At 40.0% G+C, this 26,433-nt stretch overlaps 2 protein-coding genes across 6 annotated transcripts; one reads left to right on the top strand and one right to left on the bottom strand.

Moving 5' to 3' along the window:
- Positions 1 to 12,343, bottom strand: CCDC117 (coiled-coil domain containing 117). Of its 2 annotated transcripts, XR_006166721.1 has the most exons (8): positions 12,028 to 12,343; positions 11,424 to 11,785; positions 10,653 to 10,703; positions 10,048 to 10,281; positions 8,477 to 8,614; positions 7,635 to 7,911; positions 4,580 to 4,699; positions 1 to 1,303 (listed from the first exon to the last, which is right to left on the bottom strand). XR_006166721.1 is itself a non-coding variant. In XM_042805066.1 (6 exons), the coding sequence occupies exons 1-6, from the start codon at positions 12,232 to 12,234 to the stop codon at positions 7,659 to 7,661; spliced, it is 1,245 nt and encodes a 414-aa protein (XP_042661000.1). In that variant the 5' UTR covers positions 12,235 to 12,343; the 3' UTR covers positions 4,806 to 7,658. The 2 variants fall into 2 exon arrangements, 1 of the variants encoding a protein (XP_042661000.1); XM_042805066.1 differs by lacking the exons at positions 1 to 1,303; positions 4,580 to 4,699 and having other exon boundaries at positions 4,806 to 7,911.
- LOC104363323 (solute carrier family 2, facilitated glucose transporter member 11) lies at positions 12,296 to 26,383 on the top strand. 4 transcript variants are annotated; one of them, XM_042805062.1, is made up of 12 exons: positions 12,787 to 12,870; positions 14,820 to 14,918; positions 16,533 to 16,693; positions 17,317 to 17,441; positions 17,710 to 17,839; positions 19,013 to 19,161; positions 21,106 to 21,293; positions 21,796 to 21,906; positions 22,003 to 22,104; positions 23,563 to 23,638; positions 24,163 to 24,290; positions 25,248 to 26,383. In XM_042805062.1, exons 1-12 carry the CDS (start codon positions 12,826 to 12,828, stop codon positions 25,422 to 25,424), a joined length of 1,491 nt encoding a protein of 496 aa, XP_042660996.1. In that variant the 5' UTR covers positions 12,787 to 12,825; the 3' UTR covers positions 25,425 to 26,383. The 4 variants fall into 4 exon arrangements, with proteins under 4 accessions (XP_042660998.1, XP_042660997.1, XP_042660996.1 ...); XM_042805064.1 differs by lacking the exon at positions 12,787 to 12,870 and adding an exon at positions 12,296 to 12,407 and having other exon boundaries at positions 14,753 to 16,693; XM_042805063.1 differs by having other exon boundaries at positions 12,784 to 12,870; positions 14,753 to 16,693.
- Positions 26,384 to 26,433: the final 50 nt, after the last annotated feature.

The following is a 26,433-nucleotide window of genomic DNA, read 5'->3' on the forward strand; positions in this document are numbered from 1 at the left end:
ATGCATTCAGTACTTCATGTAGCTGAATGCTTTGATTCTTGCTGGGAGCACTTGATGTTGCAGACTCTGGTCAAGGTAGATGGGTTTGTATGATGACCAGAGCTGCTAGAGCAAAATCTGCAGCCTGAACAGGGAATGCTGGTGGCAGCAGCTTGATGTCTGAATAAAATTACTGTAATACTTTCCTATGGGCCAGTAATGCCATTCAAAATGCTTAGCCTTGAGTAGAAGGTGGGTGCGTTTCAAGTGACGTGTGTAGTCGGTGAGGCAGTGAGATATGCACAGGGTGAAAAAGGTGCTGATTCCGTGTTACCACAGGAATTCTCAAAGCATAAAATTAACTTTGCAGGAGGTAATTTCAGATATCACAGAAGGACCTTTTGTCTTCATCCATTTGTTCCAACAGCAGGGTATTAAACACTTGAACTGGGGTGACAAAAGAAACTGAAATTTCTTGGTTTCAGTGCTGTTTCAGGTCTTGCATTAAATTTTGAGAAAAATAAGTTGAGGTGGGGGAGGGAAGGAAATGGGGAATGGTACAGGCAAGTATTGGTCACTAACACTTAAGGTGACATAACTGCTTTGGATTACAAGCAGCTGGATTATTCAGGTTTGTAATAACGCGTTCTATACAAGTACTGGAGAACAGTAAAAACTATAGCTGTGCAATATAGCAGAAACTTAGATTAAAAAAATTAAGTAGTCTAAGATGCTTTACTTCCAAGCTGGAAAATAGGGAATGTAAGAGGACCGTTAGTATGTGATATGTTGTGAGTCCAAAAAACATGGGCAAGTGAGAATTTGATCCATAGTTCTGCATTGCTTCTGTCAGTATTGCTGGAACTTCATATGAAATTAAAATAGATTATTTCTGTTGTACTTCAAGGCAGAAAATTTCTTTAAAACTCTGCTCTACATTTTCTAGCCTAGAAGTCAAAGACCTGCTTTACAGGCATATTAGGTAGTAGTTGAAAGTAGCACCTGCGAAAGGACGGATATTTCACATACTTTACTTAGGGCTATGGGAAGGTTGAGGCTAGCACGGGGTGCAGCCCATCTGACTGCTCTTGTGGCTGCGTTTCCTGTGCTCACACAGGCACCAGCTGCCCGCTGAGAGGTGGTGCAGTAGAAGACTAAACATAGTAACTGATGGAGCTGTGGGTCTGTCTGGTGCTGCAGCGCTTCCAGGCAATGTGTGTGTGTGTTCTTGTAAATTTGATATTCAAGACTGAGTCCCTGTAGGCGTAGCTTGTTCCTGTATGAGGCTCTTGGTTATTTTTGCATCTTCAGGAGCTGAATCCAACTGTAGAAGAAATGGATTTTTCAGTGATACATGCTATCATCTCCCTTAAAATATCTCAGATTATCAAGGATGTTTCTCAGTCCAGTTTCACTTGTGTGATGTTTAGCATGAGAATTGCATTTTCCATGTGCCCAGATGAGCTACTGTGACTAAACCAATCACTTTTTAAGCATGACAACTGATAACCATTTTAATAGCTATGGAAAGTAAGGCCTTTTCCAAAGAAATGAAAATTAAATAATAGAATCAACTATGTAATGTTAACACTTTTGCTTGCCTGAACATAATTTTTAACCTTTCTTCCCTTATTAAGGTATTTGGGAAGAGTGTGGACAGAGGTAAGAGGGCTTGCCATTTATTATCGGTTGATTTAAATACAGTTTCTGCTATTAAAACCATTGTAAGGGCAAGCCTTTCTGCTTTGGGTTGGTTGTGTTATAGTTTAATACAGCAAGAAATGGCGGCACAGCATAAAGGCTTCATTGATCATTCCAGAACCTGCCTGGAAAACCTTAACATCTGTGTCTGTTCCCTCCTTCCTTGGTTTCTGTTTGGGCTTAGCCAAAGAATGTGCCTCCAGCCTTTATATTTAAAGGTGTAGAAAAGCTGTTGTTTCCTTAAGAAATTTGAGGGAGAAAGAAGGCCAAAAATCAAAGGAAGTAAAGAGGAGCTTAAAGCTCACAGACTAACACCTGATATCTGCACAACTTTTTTTTTTTTTCCTAGCAATGCTTAAGGCATTTTTTTTTTCATGCTATCTCGGGTTGAGACCTGGCAACGTTACCTGACAGGATGAGGAAGAGTGGAGTTGAGTTAATGTGAACTCTTGGCAAACTGCTTGAGAGAAATCTTGTACCAGTTGCAAAAGATTTCTTGGGGAAAGTGTGTTCAGAATAAGAAAAGATTATACCTCTACTGCATGTTACTTTCCTTTGTTCTGAAGGCAGGCAAACTGCAGTTCTCAGCTGCTAAGCAAGCTTCTGCTCCAGTAATTACACTGAGCCGGTGGTGTAAGAAAGATCTGTGTTCACAATTTTGAGATTTTAAATTGCTTTGATTCATTAAAGTAGTTAGTAGTGGTTTGAACCAGCATCCTGAGTGAAGTAGAGTTTGATAGCTGCACGTGTAAGCTTTCTGGGTCTCCTGTAAACCAAATTCAACTTAAGAGCCTGCCCTAGAGCACTCAAGTGCTGTGAAGCAAAGGCTGCTAGCACAGCAGGGCCAGGAAGCAGTGGTGGTGGAGATTTTCCTTTTTCTAGTGTAGTTGCAGCAGCTGCCACTTGTCATGGAAGCAGAGCACTGCAATCCTCAATCGCCCTTGTACCACCACAGATAGAGTGAGGGAAAAGTGTAAGAGTGGATGGGGTGAGTGCTAGGCAGCAGAAAGCTACTGTCTTCCGCTGGAGGAGTAACTCCACTGCAGCGTGTCCTGCTGCTGCCCTAGCAGGCAGGAAAAGCACTTAGGTCCTGAGGTCTGGAACACCTCACTGTGGGGGCTGGTGCTGCCTCTGTCACTCTCTTCTCTCCTGCAAGAGGCTGCTCTGAAAGGCTGGAAGACCTGTGCTTGGGCTGCCCCTCTGCCTTCCTCCAAAGCCGCCTGCGTGCCTTGTCTCTTCTACCCAAACAGGTTGTGGTGGTGTGGGAAGTGACCACCCAGCCCTGTCCATCTCGGGGAGGGCAGACCTGTGCTGTGTGGCTGTTGTGGCACCCTTTGTGAGGGTGTATTGGATGGATTGTGGAGGGGATGCAAGAGGAGGTGAACCAGACACTCCTCACCACTGCCTATTGAAAATCGCTTCCATGCTCTGATTGCTGAGTACCAATCCCAGGTGTGATTTAGAAATTAAAATGCTGCCACTGTGTGCCCTGGTGTGGCACTATGTGCTTGGTGGGCTTGCACTGCTGCTGCCCCCTTCAGTATGGTGTCCCTTAACTTACCACACAGCTGAACACATTTTGTGTCCTGATGAGCAACACATTTTTCATGTCTACAAAATTAAACTCTTACAATCACATTTCCATCCTATTTTGAAATGGACTCTGTTCAGTAGGTTCATACCCAAACCTTCTCAGGCACAGCAGACAAAAATGTTCAATGAAGTAGTATTTACACTGTTTTGCTTCCCTTTCTCCAACTTTACAGCTTTATCATGACTTAATGGCAGCATTGGGTTCCAAGACAAGCTGTTAAATCTTTGAGATCTCTTCCACAAACAGCACACAACTAGTTCTTGTTGGGCATCTGGAAGCCTAATAGCATTCAGAATTTCTACTAATCAGCACTAAACTATTTTACTACAATCAAGTCCACTGAGGTGCTTCCAAGGCAGGATGAGGGTTTTTAAAATATATATATTTATGTATTACATCAACATCCACAGATTAAAGTGTGGGAATTTATTCTGTCAGCAGAGAGTCTTTACCTGAGATCTTTTCCTGAGATGAGAGATGCTAAATTAAGCTAAACCCAGGCAAAGCTGGGGCAGCAGAGGGGAGAGTAACATGTAGAGTGGCAGATTTCAACTCTGCAGTATGCTGACTGCTTTCTGACTGTTCTAACCTCTGTTAGAGATCCTTGCCTCACGCCAAGTATGGATCCAGAGGCAGTGGTTCATATGTATGTTACGTCTGCATTTGATTAAATAAATCATCTGTGATAGAAGCCACACATCTGCTCTAGCTAAGTGCTACAAGACACAGGCTCTGGAACAATTACAAGTCCAGTTCCAAGTCCAAGCCAAAATAAATTCTGTTCTTTTCCCCAAGGCTGGCTCTGTAACAAATACTCCTCCCATCTCTACAATCTCCCAGCCTCATCCCCAAGGAGATGCTCAGCCAGTCAAGGGAGTCTTGCACAACCCTAAATGGGTTGGGTTTTACACTATTCTCTTCTTCTCTCTGACTCTGCACTGGAGAAGTATTTAAGTCTTGCCTAAATCCACAGTATCATTTAAGTGAGCTAGTGTTGGACTCCGCCTAGAAACCTCAGGGGTTTTAAATTATTTTTTAATATAGATCTGAAATGCTATTTTTCCCTCATTTTGAAATCAAAGGTAATACTGGCCTAGCACACCCCTCTCCAAGCAGCTGAAGGATAAAAAACTCCTCTTGAACAGGTGTTAAACGAGAACAATTCCAATAAAATAATGATTATAATTTGAATTGGATTTAAAACTCTCCTCAAACATTGTTTTGTACAGAACTAAGTGACCTAAGCATTCTTCATTTTAGTCTGAAGTAAAATGAAAGATTTGAAAACATAAGATATAGCAATACCTTTTGGTAGCCCTTCGCTTTGTTGGATGCCTTTGTGTCATGACAGATTTACAGCAACTCTTGCTCACACCTTCAGGTTTATTCTACCCCGCTGTTGTCCCCCTTTTTTCCTGTTGAACACTGTAAGGAAAAGAAGTGACATGCCCTTGGGACTACGTAGTTAAATTAAAAATCTTCTTAGGCCAGCAGAGTACTTTACCCTCCAGTTGAAAGATTGGACATACACTCTCAAGGTTTTCACTTTTATTAGGAACGAAACACCGCCATCTAAAAAATATTTTAGAAAATTTATTGAAAACTGACATACAAAGTGTGATTTGGTCCCAAGAGAAGACAGACCAGAATCAGATCTTCCATATTTCAAAATAAAGTTTTTCCTAATACTGCATCGCATTTGCTAGCCTGCTGGTAAACAGCATTAATAGAAGTCTTTTAAGGAAGCCAACAACAAATGAAACTGTTACAAATACAGAAGTTTGAAAACACCCACTAGCTTGTTCTCTCTTACCCTCCCCAAATGACTGCTACAGCAAGAATCTTGCTCAGTCCTCCCAGACACTTCATTCCTGCTCTGCCCCACTCTGTTCCCTCTTTAAGTGATTCAACCCTCTTCTCTCCCATCACAAGGGCAGAAATGAATTATGAAAAAATTAAAATAGATGTTTTCTACCAAAGCAAGTTTCTTAGACACAGTCTTTTCCCATCTCATGGTCTCTGTCAATAATCCACCAATATATTCTTGTTTCAGATGGCAGAATAACGGGAGTCAGTGATGCCATATTAGAATCAAATGATTAAGAGGAAATACACCTCTGAAAGTCAACCTTTGGTAAAAACATAACAGGAAAAAGTGTGCTTCAAGGCCATCTACAAAAACTTCTGCTTCTGCAAATTTGATATGCAATTTGTCATTTTCAAGAGGAAAAAACCTGCATCTAGATTTGATGTATTTAGGCCTCCCACAGTTTTCTACATACTCTGTCAAAATTTTTGTGTTGCTGAGATAGTTTCATCAAATTTTTGATTTTTTTTTTTTTTTAATCCTTTCTTTTCAGTTCATTTTGGATTCAGAGCTATCAGCTAAAACAGTTCCAACCTTGAACTTTGACTAAACTCCTGCAAGCTTTAAAACAGGTAATTATTTGGAGGGACCACATTTTCTACTTGCAGTGACTGCAGCCTTCTCCAAACTGCATTATTTTATTTTATACTCAAGCAATGTAGCATGTCAAAGGCTGTAGATTTTAAGCAGGTTCAGCAGCTTAATACATTAGAAATTTTACACAGTACATGCAAGAGATTTATAGCAGACCCTGAAATGAAGTTAGACATAATAGCAAGATAAAGCTGCACATGCCCTCCAACTTAGTAAAAGTTCCAGAACGATGAAGTTATACACCAGTTTCCAGAGTAATACCTATTCAAATGTTGGAATGTTTTTAGCGAAGCTCTGAAATATTTCAGCAAGAGACAGCAAATTTCACACAACCTTCGACAAGAGCAGCAAGATAGACAGGATTTAACAAATACGGGTATCTTTTGAACAAAGCTTCTGCTGTCAGCCAAAAGAAAAGAAAGGATGACTGCAAAAAAAGAAGCTTGACTGTAAACTATCGACTATGGGTTGTTATTCAACAGTGAAAAGTATCATCACAAGGATATCAATTAGCTGTGCAAAGGAAGAGTAGATTTTTCTTATGCAAACAGCTGCATTACTGTGTACCTGCTCCTTTATGTTAGCAAGATGTCAAAACCAGACCGGGATACTAAGGCTCTGAACAGAAACTATTACTTGGAAAGGATTTCTTACAAAAAAGCCTCAAATCAGCTATCTCTGAGAGCTCAAGGACTTAAGACCAGAAGATTCTCTGCCTTGTTTAAGGGTTTTAAGCATAATGGCGTTGTGCACTGAGGAAAGGTACAAGCAATAACTCAACGAGGATTCCTCTTAACACGCTAAGCAGGATACAAAATTCTTTTGGCGTACAGCTGTATAACTATGTGATGTTAATGGCACATGTTCTGGCTTAAAATTTAAGTCTAGAGTCCCTCAGGAAGAAGACAACAAGCATCTTCTTTACTTCACCACCAGTGCCAGGAGTCTCAGTATTTGGGACTTGGTTATAGATGATAAACAGCATTTGACCCTCTTTACACCAGAAAAATCAGCTCCCTGTTATCTGATTTACTTACCAAGTTTTCAAAATTAGAGGATGCCACTTATTTAATCAAAAGTTATGCTGTCTTCAACTGACTTTCCAACTTGATGCATACAAAGAATCACAGGACAACATAAAATGTGAATCCACTGGCTGAGAAGCACTTTTCTTCAGACTTTGCATCATGTGGGGAAAGGGGCATCAAAACCCCACAAACGCAATTTAGGAGCCAATGAACCAGAGATGATTACAGTTACTAAATACCTTGCAAGTTAGTCGTTGGTTTTACTTACTACAAAACAAGAGGCTTACACTTAGCTATAACATTCCTTCCCTACCACGCCGCAGATGGGTTATTTCTACATTTGAGTTTGTATCAAGTACAAACCAGCCACAGATGAGATAATACTGTGAAAAGCTGTATTTCCATAGAGACTGCTTTTCTATCTGTGACTAGATTCAAAAGTATTTCTTCCTTTCCATACCTTTCTGTAATTCAAATTAAACTGTCTGACCACACATAGTATGTGCACTAAAGTCTTAATGGCTCAGTAAGTGAAAGATGTGGCTTAAGCCACAGTTACATTCAGTATTTGGATTTTATACTTTACCAAGGACAATTAAGAGGATATTTCACCATTAAGCCAGATGGAAAGCTACTTCCTTGTTCCAAACAACTCTGGATTACCTTCTCAGTAAAAACGAGAATATTTAACAGACTGGGGTACAGAAATCTTGGGTTTTTTTCAGTTTCCTTAAGTTGTAACTGGCCAATCCACGTTCTTACGATTGTTAGTAGGAAAAACAAAAACAAATAATAAAACTTCAGATTCACACATCAAACCAGAAAGAAAGAGGGAATCAAAAAACAGCGACAAAAACCATCAGAAGCTCACCACTTCCAGTCTCAAATCTGGCATCTACAACTCCATTTCTTCTTCTACACACCCAGAGGCTCCCAAACTAGCATACGGATCTGGAGACATGGCAGTCTGTTGTGATTCGAGGAATGTTTCAGTCTGTGGGTCAAAAGCAGCTCTTGGTGTTGACTGCTTAGCTTGACACCCTTCTGTACTCTGCTGCTTGAAGTTCTTAACAGAAACAGACTTCAGTTTATCTGTGAGAAATTCAGGAAGAGGTTTCCAAAGCACCAGCTCCATAGAAGGACGGCTCCTAGAAAGGATGGAGTCTCAGTTAAATTTCAGTTCTCCAATCGCAACTATCAAATGCAGAAGACCAGTGAGTATCTTCATCCTTTGTGCTAGCCTGGAACTAGATTCCAGAATCCATGTACCATTTTGTTGATTTTTGTTTTGTTTCGTTTTTTTTTTTTCCCCTCTATTTCCTCTTCCTTAACTAGTTCCATTACTTCTAGTTTGAACCCTGTATTTTCCTTCTTTTCTTTTGCACCAAACATGGTGACCACTGTCAGTCACACTTCAAGACCTTCTTCTTTTGGAAGCTCGAGTACATAAAAATCAATATATAATGGTTTATGCAACAAATTTCACTCCATACAAATGAGGACTACAAAACAGACAGCTTGATGACCACTACAGTTACACTTCTCTTTTTCATTAGGATAATTTTTCCTGGTTTTGACCAGATAGATGGTCTGTTGTACAACACTGGCTGCATCATGCAGTAATTAAGGACATCTCCACAAACATGAGACTGGGTCTCTCTTTTCATTTGCATGTGTTAGCTACATAGCACCATGATTTCCTCCAAAACTTACATAGATTCTATTATTTTCTTTGTCAGGACTTCACCAAAATCCCTCTTCATCCCTTTTTTAAGGGTATCTGACAGGATAAGAGTGGGCAGATTGCTAACATTTCCATCAGCATGAACTTCCTCATCTTCATCAATTATCCTAGGAATGGAGGGGGAAGAGGGAGATAAACACTATTGAGCATACTGTTAACAGGCACATCCACTGCAGACTACAGTTAGATCTACGTGCACTGCATTGTACAGTGTAGATATCTGACCGAGGCTGGGTACCAGAAGCAGCGGGGCCATGTTAACATGAGTCTCTCTTGGGCCAATATACCCTAAGAATGACTGTTACCACAGAAGCCACTTGAGCAGCTATGCCACTTCTGGTACCTGAGCTAACTCTGTTATCCTTGCATCATCCAGCAGTGTGCAATGCAGACATACACTAAGAGAAAATAAATAAATTCACTTCAGGGGAAACTGTACGATTCAATCACATTACAAGAATGACTCTCAGTTATGCAGCAGCTTCACCGGCTCAATTCCCCATATCTTAAGAATTATTGAGAAACTACTGAATACTGTTCTTTAACAATGTTGCACCAACTTCTCAGAGATTATAACAGAACTGAAAGTTGAATCATTTAGAACAAACTGGAAGTATCTCCTTTGGTTTTGGTCAACCTTTTAAAGAAAATTTAAAAGCAGGGCAGCTGGGAAGGATGGGGAACAATCCTCTGAGAGGTCCAAAGCAGACTTTGTAATGCAGATATAGCCAGACAATAAAGACATATATCACTACTCTGATTTACCCGTGAAAAAATAAAATAATCTAACAGTACCTTGCTTCCCTTCACGCATCATCTATGGAGTAATCATCTAAAAAAAAATCTTGTTTTATAATTTATATAACTTTTGGCTTTTCTAACAACTGTCTGCAGTGGTCATTTTAGGTGTTTTGGAATACTAGCTCAACTGCAATTGACTGATATATACATGTGACATTCCCAGAAATCTTTCAGAGGCAAAAATGCACAGTACATTTATTATATGATTGCAAGAGACTGCCCATAGCCACCCCATTATCCCAATATCGAGCTATCTGGTATTTAACAGCAAGACCTCAGTCTTACTGCATATGTGCAGAGAGCTCTCGCTAGTTCATGCTGTTCTCTACACTGACAAATTCACATCTGTCTTGAGCGCTAAGAAGTAATAATCACAGAACAAGCTGTAGTTGGATGAAGAAAGCTGAGCTCATCTGACCAGGTAACACCAACTAAAATTTGAGCTCTGCATACTCACAAAAGAGCATAAAACAACATTATGGCATATTGATGATGCATAATGATTATGAAAAGTTGGTTATTTACTCAGCGTCTCTGGCTCTAGCATGCTTAATTTCAGATCAGGCTATCAGTCCCAAGACTCACAGGACCATAGGTAGTCTAAAAAGAAATCACTTGAACAGAAGGTTCATCTCCGACTTATAGTATTATCACGCTGCTAAGTGCTAGATTTACCCCTTAATGCCCACCAAAAAAGGGAAAGCTCAGCAAAGCCAGTCTACTCAATCCCTGCATTTACCTGTCCTCAATTTCCTGAAGCTTCCTGCGAGCAACCTCGCATTGCTGTTCCCCCATTGTCTGATCCATTTCTTCACAGGGAATTTCTAACATGGCAGTTTCAGGACCGCTGCCACCATACTGACTTGCTACCTCCCCAGCTGCCTGCTGACCTGCACAGAGAATCCATTCTTCAGTGCTGGGATTCAAAGGGCAATTTTTGGCTCCTGTCAGTCTCTTCTTCCGCACAGGACAACTAGGAAACAAAGTAAGTTTACAATTGTCAGAACAGAAATGTGGCATTCTACAGGAAAAAAATGTTATAGGAAGTGACATGCATTTCAACAGATTTGACACACTATGGAAACACAACCTTCACAAAGAAAATAAATCCACATTGCTCTTCTTAAAATGTGGGTACCCATGCAAGAATATCAGTGCTACACAATTAATTAGGTAACTGAGATGGATTTGGACTCATGTGCAATTCAGGGGAAGAGTTCCAAGTGGAAACAATGGCAGAAGTTCCCTTCCTGTGTATGCTGTGGGTGAGATGTCTTCAAATGTTTATAGAAAACAAAGAACAAATTAAGATTTTTCAGGCTATCAAAGACAAATTTAATTTACCCTTCTGCCTCTTCTTCTAGCTTATGCTTCTTTCCACAGCGGACAGAGACACTGCAAAAGAAAATCAAATGGTTATTTAGCTTCTCATTATATCTTTCAGTGACACTGAGATTTTCAAACAGTATTTTCCTCCCTTTTAAAATTTCACTTACAGCTAAGAGCAACAGTCACAACATATCATCAGCTGTGTAGGGAGTGGAAGTTTTGGACAATAAATGACCACTTTGTTCTAAAGAAAGTCAAAGAAGACCATAATTACTCAGTTCTCCAAGGAGAATTCCATGCTAATTTCTCCTCCTTTGTGTTATTTATTTTTTCCACAAAAGGCAAGACCAATTTTTGCTAAAATTCAAATGCTTCAAGAAGCAACATACGATCCAACTCTCATCTCTTAATACATTGTCTTACAGTGACAAACTCAAATTAAATATGACCAAACAACAACATTTTATGGAATAATTTAAGTTTTTTGTGCTCACATATGAGAAAGAGCAAGTTAAAAAAAAAAAAAAGTACATGAGGTTAAAAGTATGTCAAGACTTTGGTAAACTTAATAGCATTTCTCCCCTTTTAGGGGCCTCCTTCATCCCCCCCCCCCAAACTCCAAGGCCGCAAGATGAGCGCAATGCAATTTTAATACTGTATAAGCAAAACACTACTAGAAGAAAACAAATTATGGCCCGCCTCGAAAAGAAAACTTATTTCACAGTGCCAGTGCATCTGAGAAACACGTCCCTCCGCCGCTCCCGCCGTGACCGGTTCCGCACTTACTGGCTGCGGCCCTGCTGCTGGTGCAGGCCCGGCGGCAGCGCCGCGCTGGGGAAGGAGCCCACCGGGGCGGCCGCCGAGCCCCCGCCGTAGCTGCCGAGCGCCGCCAGAGCGGCAACGTCGAAGCGGCTCTGCAGGCAGAGGCCGGAGGAACCGCCGCCATCGGCGCCACCGCCTCCGTTCCCTGCCATTATCGTCGCGGGTGGCTGCAGACGGTCGCGGCCGACGGCTCCGGGCTGCGGGTCGTCCCGCGCGTCACTCGGCGGGCCGTGGCGGTCCGGGGCAGCGGCCGGGGCCCGGGGGAACTCCACGGCGGGGCCCGCAGGGATGCCCTGGCAGGATCTGCCCAGCGCTGCCATTTCCTCCTGCCGGGGAGAGAGAGAGAGGGCATCAACGCCGCCCGGCCGCACCGCCCCTCCGCTCCCGCCGCGCTACGGGACGTGCCGGGACCCCGGCCCGAGGCCGCCCTCCCGCTGCAGGCGCCGGCCCGGCCGCTGGAGACCCGCACCGAGCGGAGCCGGGGAGCCGGCCCAGCGGCACCGCCGGCGCCCGGCCCGGCCCAGCTCAACAACCGCCCGCCCGCCCGCCCCCGCCGCGGAGCGCTCACCGCCAGGCCGGGCCGGGCCGGGCCGGGCCGGGCCCGGAGCTGCGCGGCACCACCAGAGCCCAGCTCCTTTCCAGGCCTTTCGCCGCGCTCGGAGAAAGCGGGCGCGGGCACTATGGGAGCTGTAGTCCCGGGCGGAGGCGGCCCGCGGGGCGCGGCGGGAACTGTAGTCCTGGGCAGCGGCGGGCCGTGAGGGCGGGCGGCGGCCATGGGGCAGAGCGGAGCAGCGGGGCGGGAGGCGCCTGCTCTCCCTGGCGGCGACAAAGCCCTGGCTCCCGGGGGAGCGTCGGGACAGACCCGCTTTTGTCCGCGGCCTGGCGCGATCTCCGCAGGCGGCAGCCAGAGCCGGCGGGCCGGGCCGCGCCGCCACAAATCCCCGTCAGGTGAGGGGGCTCAGCCGGGGCCGCTGGCAGCCGCGGGCCGGAGCTGCGGTCCCGAGCTGTCGGGAGGTATGACGCCAAAGCACAAGGTAATCGCCCAGTCGTTCGCTTCAGTAGCCGAAAGCTACAGCCAGCGGGGAGCTGAGGGATATGTTTCTGCGCAGACTTAAAGGGAGAAAGCGCGTGTGCTGCGGTGTTAAGCGTGGCGAAGCTCTCTGTAGCTCCTGTAAGGCTTTATGCAAGTTGGACATGTCTGGCATAAAAAAGTCACCAACTATTGAGAAGAATCCGAGTGGCTAGAGACGGATGGCAAAAATCTGTGTTTTAATACGGCAGTAACTTCGTTTCTTTGGCACCTTTTATTCCTGTAGCATAGTTTACCAAATTTTGCAAAGGAAATAAAATTCAGCCCATACTAAGGATGGAGTACCAGCCCCTGCTCAGAGGGTGTAGCACGCACAGCAAGGTAAGCTGAACTGTCTTGGCCTCAGAAGATGGGTGTAGAGGCCAAGAGAGTTTGTAACTTTAACAGCGTTGCACAGATGTGAAAATTTCTGATTCTTTCATGTTTACAAGTCTCAACATCTAATGTCTTTTTCTTTAAAAGTTTTGTGTTTTCCTTAGACACGTAGCTGTGTTTATAAAATGGAAGCTGTAAAAGCACGATGTCTCGTTCTTATGTTTTACACTGAATATAAATTGAATTTTGTTTGTGGCGTGTTTCTGAAATGTGGTGAAATTGCTTATCAGCCGTCAGGAGTTAAGTAACTTACAGAACTGCTAAGGCTGTTGTCCACCCTCTAAGAAATTGGGGCCCAAACTCCAATATGACACAACATGTTAGTGCAATGAGAGGGTGGATTTGGGTGGGAAGAAGAACAGAGATGCCATAACAAAATGTAAGTTATGTGATGTATGTAAATGATTCAGGTTTTGTTTATTTGTTTGTTTCCTGTCTCTTCTAGATTTCAGGTTGTACCTATGAGAGACACAAAATACAGTGTTTGGTTAATAGAAAAGTCTGAGTGCGCAGTGCCTCTATTTACCACCTCTAGTTTTATTTTTTCAACCATACTTGCTTCAGCCCTTATTTAGTACTCTTAATTACTTTGTTTGGCATTCAGAGGAACACTTCTTATTCTCAGGAAGCTGTAAGGAAACATTAATTGGATTTTACTTACAGTTTTGGCTTCTTCTGAATGTCAGTCCCGAATGAAGGAAGTTTTGATGAATTATCTTCAGGAAATACACATCTCTTTCAGAATACAGTATAGCATCTGGAATATCTCAGCATTTCTAGGAACTGGACCAAGAATGAGAATGGTGAACTGGTCTACATACCTTACAATGAGAAATTTAGGGAGTACAAGCTTATAAAAAAAATTATGTACAGTTTTCATCTGTGAAGGAAGAGGAAATTCGATCACAGAATAGCCTATAATATAGGAGACATTGTTGTGTTCAGCTGAAGTTAGACAAAAAGATACTGTGAAATGAAATTATAACCTAATTTTTAATGAAATGATTGCTAAACATTTTAAATGGACGATATTTTTAGTACTATCATATTCAATAAAAAGCATAGTCAGGAAGCATCACATCAGAAAGCCAGACACTGTATAAACCTCTAGAGATTTTCTCTCACCCAGAGGCTTCATCAAAAGTGTAATGTTTTATGACAAATCAGACTCTCTTGACATTAGAAGGTATCATAATAGTGGTTTCTGTTGACCTTAAGACCTATGAGTCTGGAAATCTATTAATTTTAGTTCATAAATACTGATTTAGGGATGTAACTAGGTAATCAATATTGAAAAATTTAAAAATACATGTTAATAAACTTTAGATTGAATACAAGTATTGTTGAACAATATGCTGTGATTTAAGGTTTAGTACCTGCTAACTTGCAGACATCCAGTAATCAACTTAGGGACTTGCTGAGGGAAATAAAATATTGTTATTATTTCTCACATCTCAGATGAAATGTGAGTCATAGAAAATGGGATTTGGTTAATTCTTATACCGAGTCAGTAAGACTCTAAAACCAAACATAAACAATCCTAACATTCTTTAATAAAAAATAGACCCCATGAGCAGTGTGGCTCACTCAAAAAGCTTTTACAGGGTTCAGTAAATATGCCATCAGCAGTGCAATAGTGGTCTTGCCTACACTTAATTGGGATACTTTTAAGTGTTGCATCTCTAAGAGATGTTAGTGATCATGGCCAAAGTCAGTGGGAAATGTTTCTCCTGCTGCAGGTGTTTGAGAGTCTTTGCAGTTTCCTCACCAAATACTTTCACTGTTCAAAACTGAATACATTATATATTTCACTGTGATTTTCTCCTAGATATTATATGCACATGGGTTCAAGGCCCTATCTCTCTTCATGCCTGCTACTCTCTTCTGTTCCCTAGTTCCCCAGCTGGACCTTGTTTCTGGCTGTTTGTGCAGTTGGAATTGGAGGGACCTTTCAGTATGGGTATAATGTTTCCATTATCAACGCACCCACCCAGGTAAAATACCATCTCTTGTTCACAGGGTTGGTTTACAGTAATAGAGGTATCCTGTCTAACTGGATGAGCGGCCAAATGCACTTTTACTGTGATTGTAGTGGGAGCCAAAGCAGGATTCCTCTCATATGAAGGATTCTTGTTGATTTCCAAAATGGTTTCATGTGAATTTGCTTGTGAGTACCTCCCATCAGAGGTATTCTGTCAGATACGCCACATAAATACCTCTGTTAAAGTTTGGTTTAGAAGGATTAACTGAATGAATAAGTAACATCTTCCAGTTACATCTTTGACTAAAATACCCCAGAACGTTAAGAACAGAATGGAACAGAATATTTTCAGTTGTAAGTGACCTACAATGATCATCTAGTCCAATTGCCTGACCACTTAGGGCTGGCCAAATGTTAAAGCATGTTATTAAGGACATTGTCCAAATGCCTCTTAAACATGGACAGGCTTGGGGCATGGACCACTTCTCTAGGAAGCCCTATCAAGTGTTTGACCACTCTTTCTGTAAAATGTCACCACTGTTTCTCCTGATGTCAAGTTTAAACCTCCTCTGATGCAGCTCTGAACCATTCCCATGCATCCTATTACTGGATAACAGGGAGAAAGGATAGTTACGTTTGTCTGTCACAAGGCAGCTTACTGAGAAATACCTTCTTAGAGAGTCAAAAACTTGCATCTGTAGTGTCTGAGTATCTCACTGGTGTCTGCACCTACTTGTCACTTTTGCGTCCATTTCTATGGCCTTGAGGATTCTGCCAATTTTGTGGATGGCTCAGTAGAATCTGAGCAAATGGTCTTGTGAAAGTGATGGGTATAATTTTCTGCTGTCAGCTGATTTATTTTATTGTGAAACTGAAGATTGAATTTGCTACAACATTGTATGCTTTTTACAAAGTTTAAAATAAGCTGTTTGTGAAAGAACATGTAATATGCTGGAAACAGAGAGAGTGTCCAGGAAATTTGTTCTTCTGTTAAGTCTTTGCAGGCTAAGAACAGCAGCCTCTGGTTACAGATACATGTCAGTTCAAGAGTTTTGCCAGACAAATTTTAGGAAACAATGCATGTAGAATGACAGTTTAAAAGTTCTGACACATTAATACTGTAAGAAAGAGGAATATTAGAGTTGCAGAAAGGGATTTTACTGTGAATTGTTGGATTACACTAAGGAAGATTTATATCAAGTGTCAGAATGAGTCTTCTGACAGTAAAATTTTCTACGTTATGTGAGACCTCTGTGCTGTGAGATGTTCCTAAAAAACAGTAGGACCTACTCATCTACCCTGTCCCCCCTTCATTCAAAAGAACCTCCAAGCTCTTTTGTGGCAGTATATGGAAAGGTTGTTTCTCCTCTAGTGGGGTACAGCCTCCCCTGAGGTAGGGTACAAAAGCAGAGCTGCTCAGCAGTCTTTGAGATGTATGGAGAGTAGGAAATGGTATTGTGATCAAGGAAGATTCTGATAGTCATTGGTGGTTTTAATATAATACAACTAAGATGGTATCTTGTTAGCTCTCAGAATTGGTTTTCAGGATTGAGGTGCAGGTTATTTATAGTGCTGTGCTGCTGGGCTACGCATAATGCTACACATGCTTCATCCTTTTCTACTGCAGCATATACACAGGTTCTTAAATGAAACCTGGACTAGTCGTTATCACAAGGAAGTAAATCCAGATTTGCTGACTTTTCTTTGGTCTGTCATTGCTTCTGTATTTTCACTTGGAGGCCTCTGCGGAGCCCTTATTGGAGGCAGCATGGCGATTCGGCTAGGCAGGTGAGTTTAACAGCAGGCATATAGCAGCATGTTTTGTTTTCCTACTTTCTCACTGAAATACAAAGTAAATAAATGGAAAAAGAGTGGGAGAAAATGTACCTTAGGTGACTATAAGTGTTTTTCACTTCAAAGCAGAGTTTTCTAGGAGAGTTTTACAGTTTGTTCTAATGTGACTTTAAAAGATGAACCCTGATTTATAGCCTTCCAGTCTAGTCTTTCCATTACATTTATTGAAATCCAAGTAGGAGTATGCCCATACTGTAAGGGTAGGAAACACAGGTTTCCCATATGCATTTGCAGCCTTCATGTCAGTAAGGACATGCTATGTAATCTGTAACATTTCATGCATGTTCTGTATAGATACAGCATAAATGAACAAAACTCTACTCCCACCCTGTTAGGCATTTCTGTCATATTTATGTGTTATCTTTATGTTTACACTTTTTTTTTAAAAAAAAGTATGAGAAAATAGTTGTATCAGATATTTGGATTTACAGTGAATATCCTGTTTCTTCAGTATAAAGCCCATTTTTTTCCATATTACCAGAACAAAAACTTTAAAAAACATCTTACTACAGATTTCCTTAATGTTGTGTTGTGTTTTGTTTTCCTCTCCTCTTTAGGAAAGGAGCTCTTTTGATGAATAATATTATAGCAATATTGGCCTCCTTTTTAGTGGGGATCAGTTTTCCTACAGGATTGTTTGAGTTACTGATTGCTGGAAGGTTTTTGATTGGCATAAATTCAGGTGAATTTTCCTACTTTCATATTCCTACTTTCAATAAACTGTGGTGAATGATATATTATTGTTACTGCTGATTCTTTAGGTATTATGATATGTGTTTGTATGCTGCTTTGTAGATATGATGACAAAAATGTTCTGTAGTCTGACTTGGAATCCGAAGGCAGTTAAATTAATAGGAAATTAAGTAAGTCCGATTTCCTACATTTTGTTTCAGTAACTCTTTTCAAAGCAAAATCTGTTGATAGGAAAGTGTTTTTCCATTTACTTGCAGGTATTGGGATCTGTGTGCAGCCTCTGTATATTGGCGAGGTAGCCCCAAAACATCTTAGAGGTGGCATGGCCATGGGGACTTCCATCTTCCTGACTGGAGGGATTCTTACAGGACAAATAATTGGTTTGAGGTTAGAAAGGCTTTTTTTTTTTTTTTTTTCTCCTGCCTTGCATTACTCGCATGTAAGGAGTTCCAATTCCCTGCAGCTCCCTGCAAAACATTTACTGTGGCCATAATAGCATTAGTTTAGATGGGTCAGCCAGAACAGCATCAGTAAAACAGGTACATTTATGCTGAGTTCATATTTTCTGCCAGTTCCCTGCTGGAGACAGTGGACGTTCATAAGACAGGACTTGAGAGCAAAGGACTCATAATTTCTGTATTGTAGCACTACTGCTGTTTTCGCCACTTGTGAGATCAAATGAAGTTGCTAGGGACTTTATTCAGTTGGATCTTAAAAGGTTCCAAGAACAGAGACTGCGCAACCTCAAAATTAAAAGCTTCTTTCATGAAGTCTGCTGGAAGCTTTCCACTACCCTAAGAGCAACTGCTAGTACCCAGAGTAACAGCACATTATTTGTTTTTTCTCTGTCCCTCTACCAAAAGCACTTAGACTTCTCTTTTTCCATATTACTAGCTTCTGAATTAACTGATTTTGCTGGATACTTTAGGTGTGAAGTACTACAAAATAAGTAGAATATAGGCTTCAGGCTGCGTAATCTAGGGTCAGTATTTAAAATGCAATACACTAACAAGTTTGCCCACAACACATCATCCTGCAGATTTTAACTATACCAATTTTAATGATTCCTTTCTATGTAATACACCTTCTCATTAGATCAACTTAGAATGGGAGGTGGGATCAGATGACTTTCTGAGTTCCCTTCTATCCTGAATTATTTTATGATTCTCAAAAGCAAGTTCTGCTGCCGACCTTAGGGTGAAGTCCATATGCTTTTACTTTCCTGCATTGCTCAAAAACACTGCTTTGGCAGACCTGAAAATAATGCCTAGGACCAAGACAGCAATAAGCAGCAGTAAAGTAGTGTTGCCCTAGGACCAAGACAGCAATAAGCAGCAGTAAAGTAGTGTTGCTCATCTCTTCCTGAGTGAAACCTGACTTCAGAGTGGCTGGAAAATATTTTCCCAGCCTCTTTCTGCTGAGGTTCACAAGACATAGGTAGCTGGTTACAAGAGAACCTTTCTGAAGGGACAAACATCTTGCTCCCAAAAGTCTTCTGAATAGTCATCAATAGCTAATTACTTGGGGTTTTTTTCCCTTCTTTTTCCACACTTTTCCCAGGGAATTACTAGGTGGAGAAACATATTGGCCTCTGTTGCTATCCAGCAGCTGTTTCCCAGCATTTGCCCAACTTTTATTCCTGCCATGGTTTCCTGAAAGTCCCCGATATCTTCTTATTGACAGAGGGGATGAGCTGAACTGTGCCAAAGGTAATATACAGAGTTTATACTTTCTTTGCGTCTTCAGAAGCGTGCAGTGAGTATATTGGGTTCCAGATTCTCGTTTTATTTTTGTCAACACAGCGGAGTTATATCACCTAGTGCTTTTTGGCCCATGTTTTTCCTCCAGTGGGTTTATATGGAAAAGGGCATTGTGGAACTCAGGAGTCTACAATGGATTGTGAACAAGACTTTATTATCTCGGTTCAAATATATTCTTGTTTTGTTACTTTCTAATGCAATCGCTAAAGGTTTCATACATTTTTCTCTTGGATGAAGTAACATACCTGAACTACTTCACCTCTGACCTCTCACTGGATTGTTAATTTCTCAGGTCATGTCCCAGATTAAGTATAAATTACATCAGATATTTTCTTCCATTCAGTGGGACTATTGTACTTCTCCTGTAAGAAATAATAAAAAATAATATCATACAGAGGAGACAGCATAATTAGCTGAAAAATTAGAGAGCTTTTTATTGAGAGGTGATATTAAAGACGTGATTCATTGGCTATTTGAGCAGAAAACGCTTTATCCTCCATTTTCAAAATATTTAGTTATCTTCTAAATACCTATTTTCCCCCTGTTATATCATCTGGGAGAACAGTGACAGCTTAAACTTTTCACTTCGTTTTATCTTTGAGAGATCTATGATTGTTCTCCTTTTATTCAAACCCTACTCAAGAAATAACTAATGTGATAGCTGTGCAGTAATGCATAAATGAGCAAGTGAAGCCCACACACTACAAGAAGTATTAGAAAGACAAAATTTCAGATTAGTTGTGATTTTCTTTGTCCTGAAATTACACTGTTCTCTTTATACTGCAAGAAGAAACTAAGTATCACCAGAGGGTTTTTTCACAATAGAATGCCAAAAGAAGACACTGAGGTAGCCATTTGTATCCTCACATATCGCGGATATTATTTCACCTCCCAGAAAGACCTGGTGGAGTAATACTCCAAAGAGTAAAATATTAGTGACTATAAGTAACTACAAATGACCTATAGAGTTAATTTTGTCTTAATTTGGAAGCCATGGACATGATGACCATGACCATAATGTCCCTTTCAGATTATGATCTAGCTTGGGCTTCATTAAATGTAATTTTTTAAATGTAATTGAAGCTTGTGATCTCTGTACCATATTCAGGTCTTTCCCCCTCTTGGTTTTTTTTTTTATTTATTTTGTTTAACAACATAATCATGGTTAAATAACATAATGTTAAACAACATAAGCATATGGTTGCTCCTGAACTGATACTGAAGAGTGGCTACAATTTAGAGCTCGTTACGCTGTTGGTGGTAACAATAGCATTGGAAAGCTTGCTTTCAGGATCATCAGAAGTTCTACCATTGCCCTTAAGAATAAAATTGTCACCTAAGATATATTTAATCCTGAAGATTTTAGAGGAACTGATGTTATGTACTCTGAGGATTTAGAACATTAGCAAAGATTTTAGTCTTGCATCCAAATGACTTCTGATAATACTTGCCTTAGAATTACTTACCATCTCTACTCCAGCTCACTAAATGCATTCCACTGGCAAAATTAAAGACAGGGACATAACAAAAGACTTGATATCTGCCAAGAAAAAACTTCAAACTGGTTAGTGTCCTTTAATGAAAATGCTATTTGGAGGTTTGTGGTTCAGATATAAAACACTTCAAAATATTTTGCTTGGTGAATATTTCAGTCAGGTATTCCTCTAAAAAAAGGCAAAGTAATGCCACTGAAGTCTCCAAATACACCATAGCAGAAAGTGTTGGAAAACGAGCAAGCAAAAAACAACTCAGAAAGCAAATTACTTTTTTCCCAGCTTCCTAAAGCAGAAAGTTTTCATATCCTAGCAAAACCCAGGCCATGGAAAGAGATGATTTTCCAGAAGTTGTCATCCATAGGTAAACAAAAGAGAATTAATTTTATTCTTTTTTTAGCTTTGAAGCAATTTCATGGTTCTTCGGAGTATCGAAGGGAGATGGAAGACATACAACGGGAATGTTTTGCTTTAGATGGGGAGAAACCGAAGAAGCCCTGGCAATTATTCACTGATCGTGATGTGAGATGGCAGCTCATTACTGTGATTGTGATGACTATGGGCCAACAGCTCAGTGGGATAAATGCTGTAAGATTTAATGTGTACAAACAGCTTAAATAATTATTTAATTTCCATCTATTTTTCAACCGTTTATTAACGCAAAGGCTCCACATGGAGCAGGTCAGAGAAATGGGATAAGTGGGAAGGAATACCTTTGTAATTTTTTTTTCTTTCATATTTGTGTTTTTGGTATGTAAATTTCTTTAAAGAATGACTTAATACCTGTATTTACATTCTTCTGAAAAAGTAAATAAGGGTTGATTAGCTTATCCTATTGTGTCTGGTTTAAGAATGTGAAGTATTATATTCAGTAAGTTGAATAATTATATTTGCTTTTATGATAGTAAGATATTTACCTAGACATGAATTTAACAGATTCTTCTTGCTGTTTACATCAAATTAGTAACTCACAATATAAAATACATTGAACTGTATGTTTAGTACGAACTTGACTTTGTTTCCAGATGATGATTTAACTACCAGGAACACCCCTTTTTTTTTTTTTTTTTTTTTTTTTTTTCTGTTGTAGATTTATTTCTATGCAACTTACATTTTTGAACAAGCTGGGATCTCAACAGAAAAAATCCCGTATGTGACGCTTGGCACTGGAGCTTGTGAATGCCTCACAGCCCTCACCTGTGTAAGTAACTATTCTATCTCCTAACACGGTTCTTCTTGAAGAACACTGGTAAATATGAGATCAGTGTAGTAACAGAAGATTATGTCTTGTCCGCAGGGTTTATTGATAGACTACGTGGGAAGAAGATATCTCATCATTGGGGGTTATCTCCTTATGACCCTTTGGAGCATTGTTTTAACGTTCTCTCTGACTTATCAGGTGTAAAGAAGGACTCTTTTGTATTACATGATATGACTGTAGTGAGTGAAAATCTCTGACACTCAAGTTGGAAGATAAAAGCTGCATAGGTTTGAATAGCAGCATAAAAAATGACAGCACTTGAAAGATTTGATGAATTCTGCAGCCATATTTCCCTAAAATAATAGAATGCTCTCAGCTAAGATTTGTCTTAAAGCTGTTTTTAATTCTGACAAAACTAAGCGATGACAAAACAGCATTTATTCTAGCTTTTAAAGTAATTTTTAGGGTGAAATATTACATAGCGATGATATTAAACATCAGAGTCCACTTCAGTCACTTAACTGTAAAGCAAACAATCAAACAAAAAGTATTGTGAAGATGCTGAAATTCAAGACACTTAAATCCGTTAAGTGTAATTTCACAAAAATTGTTGGAAACTCACTAGAAATATTCACAGTGCCATGAATTTATCATGTGAAGACAACATCCTGCCTCGCTTTTTGTTGTAATATAAAGAGATGCATGGGAAATTGTTCTGTATACCATATCAGCTCAAATAAGGCAGCCCCACAAACTTGAAATTAATGTTTAGAGGAAATCTGTCTAGATTTGCAGACTGTACTATGCTAAATATTTATCATTACCTTTGGGTAATCCAAGCAAGATGATGTAGGTGTAGCTCAAACAGTGAGCAACTTGATTTAGTCAGTGTTTGGTTGCCTGATAAGTCCTTATCTGACAAAGGTAGGATTCTCTTTCCACACCATCAGTGTTTGGCGCTGGCTTGAAACAGGTGGGTCACGTGCAGCTGCAGGTCCGATGCTCGGAGGGACAGTGGGCGAGGGGCTGCAGAGATTGGCCAGCAGAAAAGGCACGTTCAGTAATTTCCCTGTGGTTGGAGTAAAGCAAGCTGCTGGGGCAGGCAAAAAGCTGAATGAGCCAGCTGTCAGGCAGAGGACTAGGTTTAATTATTTTGTTGTAACTTTTGTAAATTTCTCAGTTTGCTTTTAAAGAATGGGATTTCGAGCTTAGGCTTGGTCTTTCTAATGCACCTAGTTCCATATGCATATAGTAATCCGAATGTTTCTTTACTGCACTACTGAAATCTATGTATACAGAAATAATGTGATGAGAAGTCTATTCATGCTGTAAAAGTCCTTAATGACAGCTAATTCATGGGATCGGTATACCAAAATAAACTGACAAAATGTTAAACTGGTAGCACCACATAATTGTTATGTTCAATATTGGTGTAAATTTTTAGCCTTGGAGGACTCCATTTAGTAAAAATGATTAAATGAGTAATATTTGATTTCTCTGAAGCAGTATTCTTAAATAAATTAGCTGTAAACAGCCATGAATGATTATCAGTCTTAGTTGCGATAAAATAGCTAAAGGTAATAGAACTGTTAAACCAAAACTTAGAACCGGATTATCAAAATCTGAATCAAACCTCCTCATTCTCTTCTGTTCCAGGAACTGTACTCATGGATGCCTTATGTGAGCATGACATCTATATTTGTCTTCATCTTAAGCTTTGGGTTGGGACCAGGTATTGCGCAGTAACGAATGTTTTAAAGTGGTGAAATGAGTGTCTGGGCCCTAGGGGGGAACGTCAGCAGCTCTGCTGTGTAAGCCCAGCAGTATTTACTGCGAGGCTGCTGATGCTCTGGCTGAGGGGTGCAGGTGAGCCTTTCTGGATCAGAACCGTTGTCTCCCGTAGCCCAAACCCCAGGCTTACCACACGTGTTTCTCAGGGCCAGCTACACAGGAGGGGTCTCAGTTCTGGCCTTCATTCAGTCGAGTCATGTAAGAAGCAAGAGCGAGCCTGCTAGGCTTTTAAAGGGGCCCTTGCTCCCTGAGCAGTGCTGCTGAAATAGAGCCACTTTTTAGAAGCACTAAATGGGCAGCAGATTCAAGAATGTGCTGTTAAGAAGAATTTTTTTTTTTTTTTTAGTATAATCAGATCAGGAAGTGGCATATTCAAAAGCAACTCAGTTTTTCTGGCTATTGGAAATACTGCAGATGGACATTAAGCCTAATAACCCATTCTGTTTCTGACACTCACTCCCCCAGGTGGCATAACAAATACCCTGACGGCTGAATTATTTACACAGTCTTCACGTCCTGCTGCTTACATGATAGGAGGGACTATTAGTTGGATTAGTTTCTTCACAGTTGGAATGCTGTTTCCCTTTATAGTGGTATGTATGCGTAACACATTTTCCTAATTGCCTCACCTCTCATTTAATCTTCTTTCAGGTTCCATCAGATCAGTTTTTCTTATACAGTCTCACTTAAACATAGGATGCATACTACCCCTCAACCCAGTTTAACTAGATTCAGTCCCTCTTGAAATATTTTTGCGATATCAAGAAAAAATAAAACATTATAAATGAAAATTAAAAGGAGTGTATGGGGTAGTCTTCATGTTCAGATTAAAAAAAAAAAATTGGAGAAGGTAACAAAACTAGAAAAACCTAAATCAGGTATTGAGATTCAAATAACACATTTCTTAATAGTGCTTTGTGCTTTTATGTTGAAGTAAAGTAGAAGTGCCTGAGGTTAGTGGTTCACACCTTCTCCGAGAGCTTGCTAAACTTACGTACAGAGGGTTCTGTGATCAGGAAGATTGTTAAGAAAAACAATATAGGCTTTCATTTCTAGCTTTGCATTGAGAGCAAAACATACAGTAACAGCACACAGCAGGGTGTCTTGATTTGACAGTCCTTTCTTCATGGTTGAACTCTGCTTCTCAATAAGATAGTTGTGTTTTTTCAATGAATAGTATCGAAAAATATTAACAAACATTCACGAGAAGATAAATCATATAATCTTAAAAACATGAGACAGCTAAGTAGAAAATGCTGACTTGTCGTGACAATGGGAATTGCTTAGTGTTTTTAAAGTGGTTTTGGTTTGGTTTTTTTTTTTTTTTAATAAAAGACTACCAAGTATATTGCACAGCACATGGTAGTATTTTATGTAAAAAAAAAAAAAGGTAGAAGAAAGTTCATGTAAAGTAAGGATAGGATGAACACCTTTTCAGTAAAAATATATGAGCAGCAATGTTAGGTGTGAATGGAAAAAAAAGCTGTTTATTTTCAAAAACCCACCGTTATACTTTAAACATGTTACAGTCAAATAAATTTTATTTTCAGAATGGACTGAAGCAATATTGTTTTCTGGTGTTCTTACTGGAGTGCTCCTTAGTTGCTGCCTTCATCTTCCTTGTAATTCCTGAGACAAAAAACAAATCTTTTCTTGAAATCAAAAAGGAATTTCACAAGCTTAATTTTGGAAGAAATACAAAAAAAAAAGGAAACAGAGCTTTATGAAAGAAGACAACTCCATGATGAATTTAAAAAAAAACAACGTAATTTCACAGCTGTAACAGAACTTTAATAAGAAATTATTAAATCATCCTGTATATTTAGAGAAGTTTAAAGGTAAGTTAATCTTCCTGAAATGCTGTTAAAACATACGTTGCTGAAATGCTATTAACAACAAATTGTATTATACATAGAAGACTTGATCTTTAGAAGCCACTTGATGTTGTAGAGATGCAGAAATGCCAGGAGAAGGTGTTCAATGAATTCTTCACCCTGGCAGATTTCTTCGTGTAATTCAGTAGCTCTTGTATTTCTAAGCCCCTTCTTCAGATTTGGGCAATCAAGCATATGTTAGTGCTTTACTGAATAAAATATTCTGGGGCATTAAAACACAAACAAGAACTGACCTACTGAGAAAGCGACATTTGAAATATTCTAGTTTTTATATATATATATTGGGGTATTTAGTTGCTGTTTTTCACTTAAATAACTTTTCAAATATTTAAGGCATTCCTCATCTAGTTCTACTACTATAACTGTACAAAGACAGTATAGCACCTATCTGAATTACTGCTAGTTGTAATAAAGTTTATTAGAAAGACTTGTTTCCTGAAAGGGTACTAACAGAAGTTTCTGGGATTTGAGTTTAGGTTTATTTTTTTGCCCTAATCTAGCATCTTACCATTTTAAACTGCGCAACAGGGTAAAACCTCTTCTAGTTTTGAAGGTAAATTCCCAGCAGACTGCGATCAACATCATAAAAAGTACTAAGTAGCAGAGAAGACAAGTGATAGGAATGAATTACTTTTCACCTTTAGAGATTTTTCAGGATGGTCTGAGAGGTCCTCCAAGCTCTCTGCAGTCTCCCTGTGCACGTTCCATTGAATGAGCTTTCTGCCTAATCTCCAACATTTCATCCAGGACGCTTGCTCAACTTAAATTCTTCATATTTTAGTAGTCAAAAAGTAATTACATATGGTGTTGCTGTGCCTCTCTGATACTTGTTCCCATACCT

Source organism: Tyto alba, unplaced genomic scaffold (assembly GCF_018691265.1).
Source record: "Tyto alba isolate M040663 unplaced genomic scaffold, T.alba_DEE_v4.0 Super-Scaffold_44, whole genome shotgun sequence".
NCBI lineage: Eukaryota > Metazoa > Chordata > Aves > Strigiformes > Tytonidae > Tyto > Tyto alba.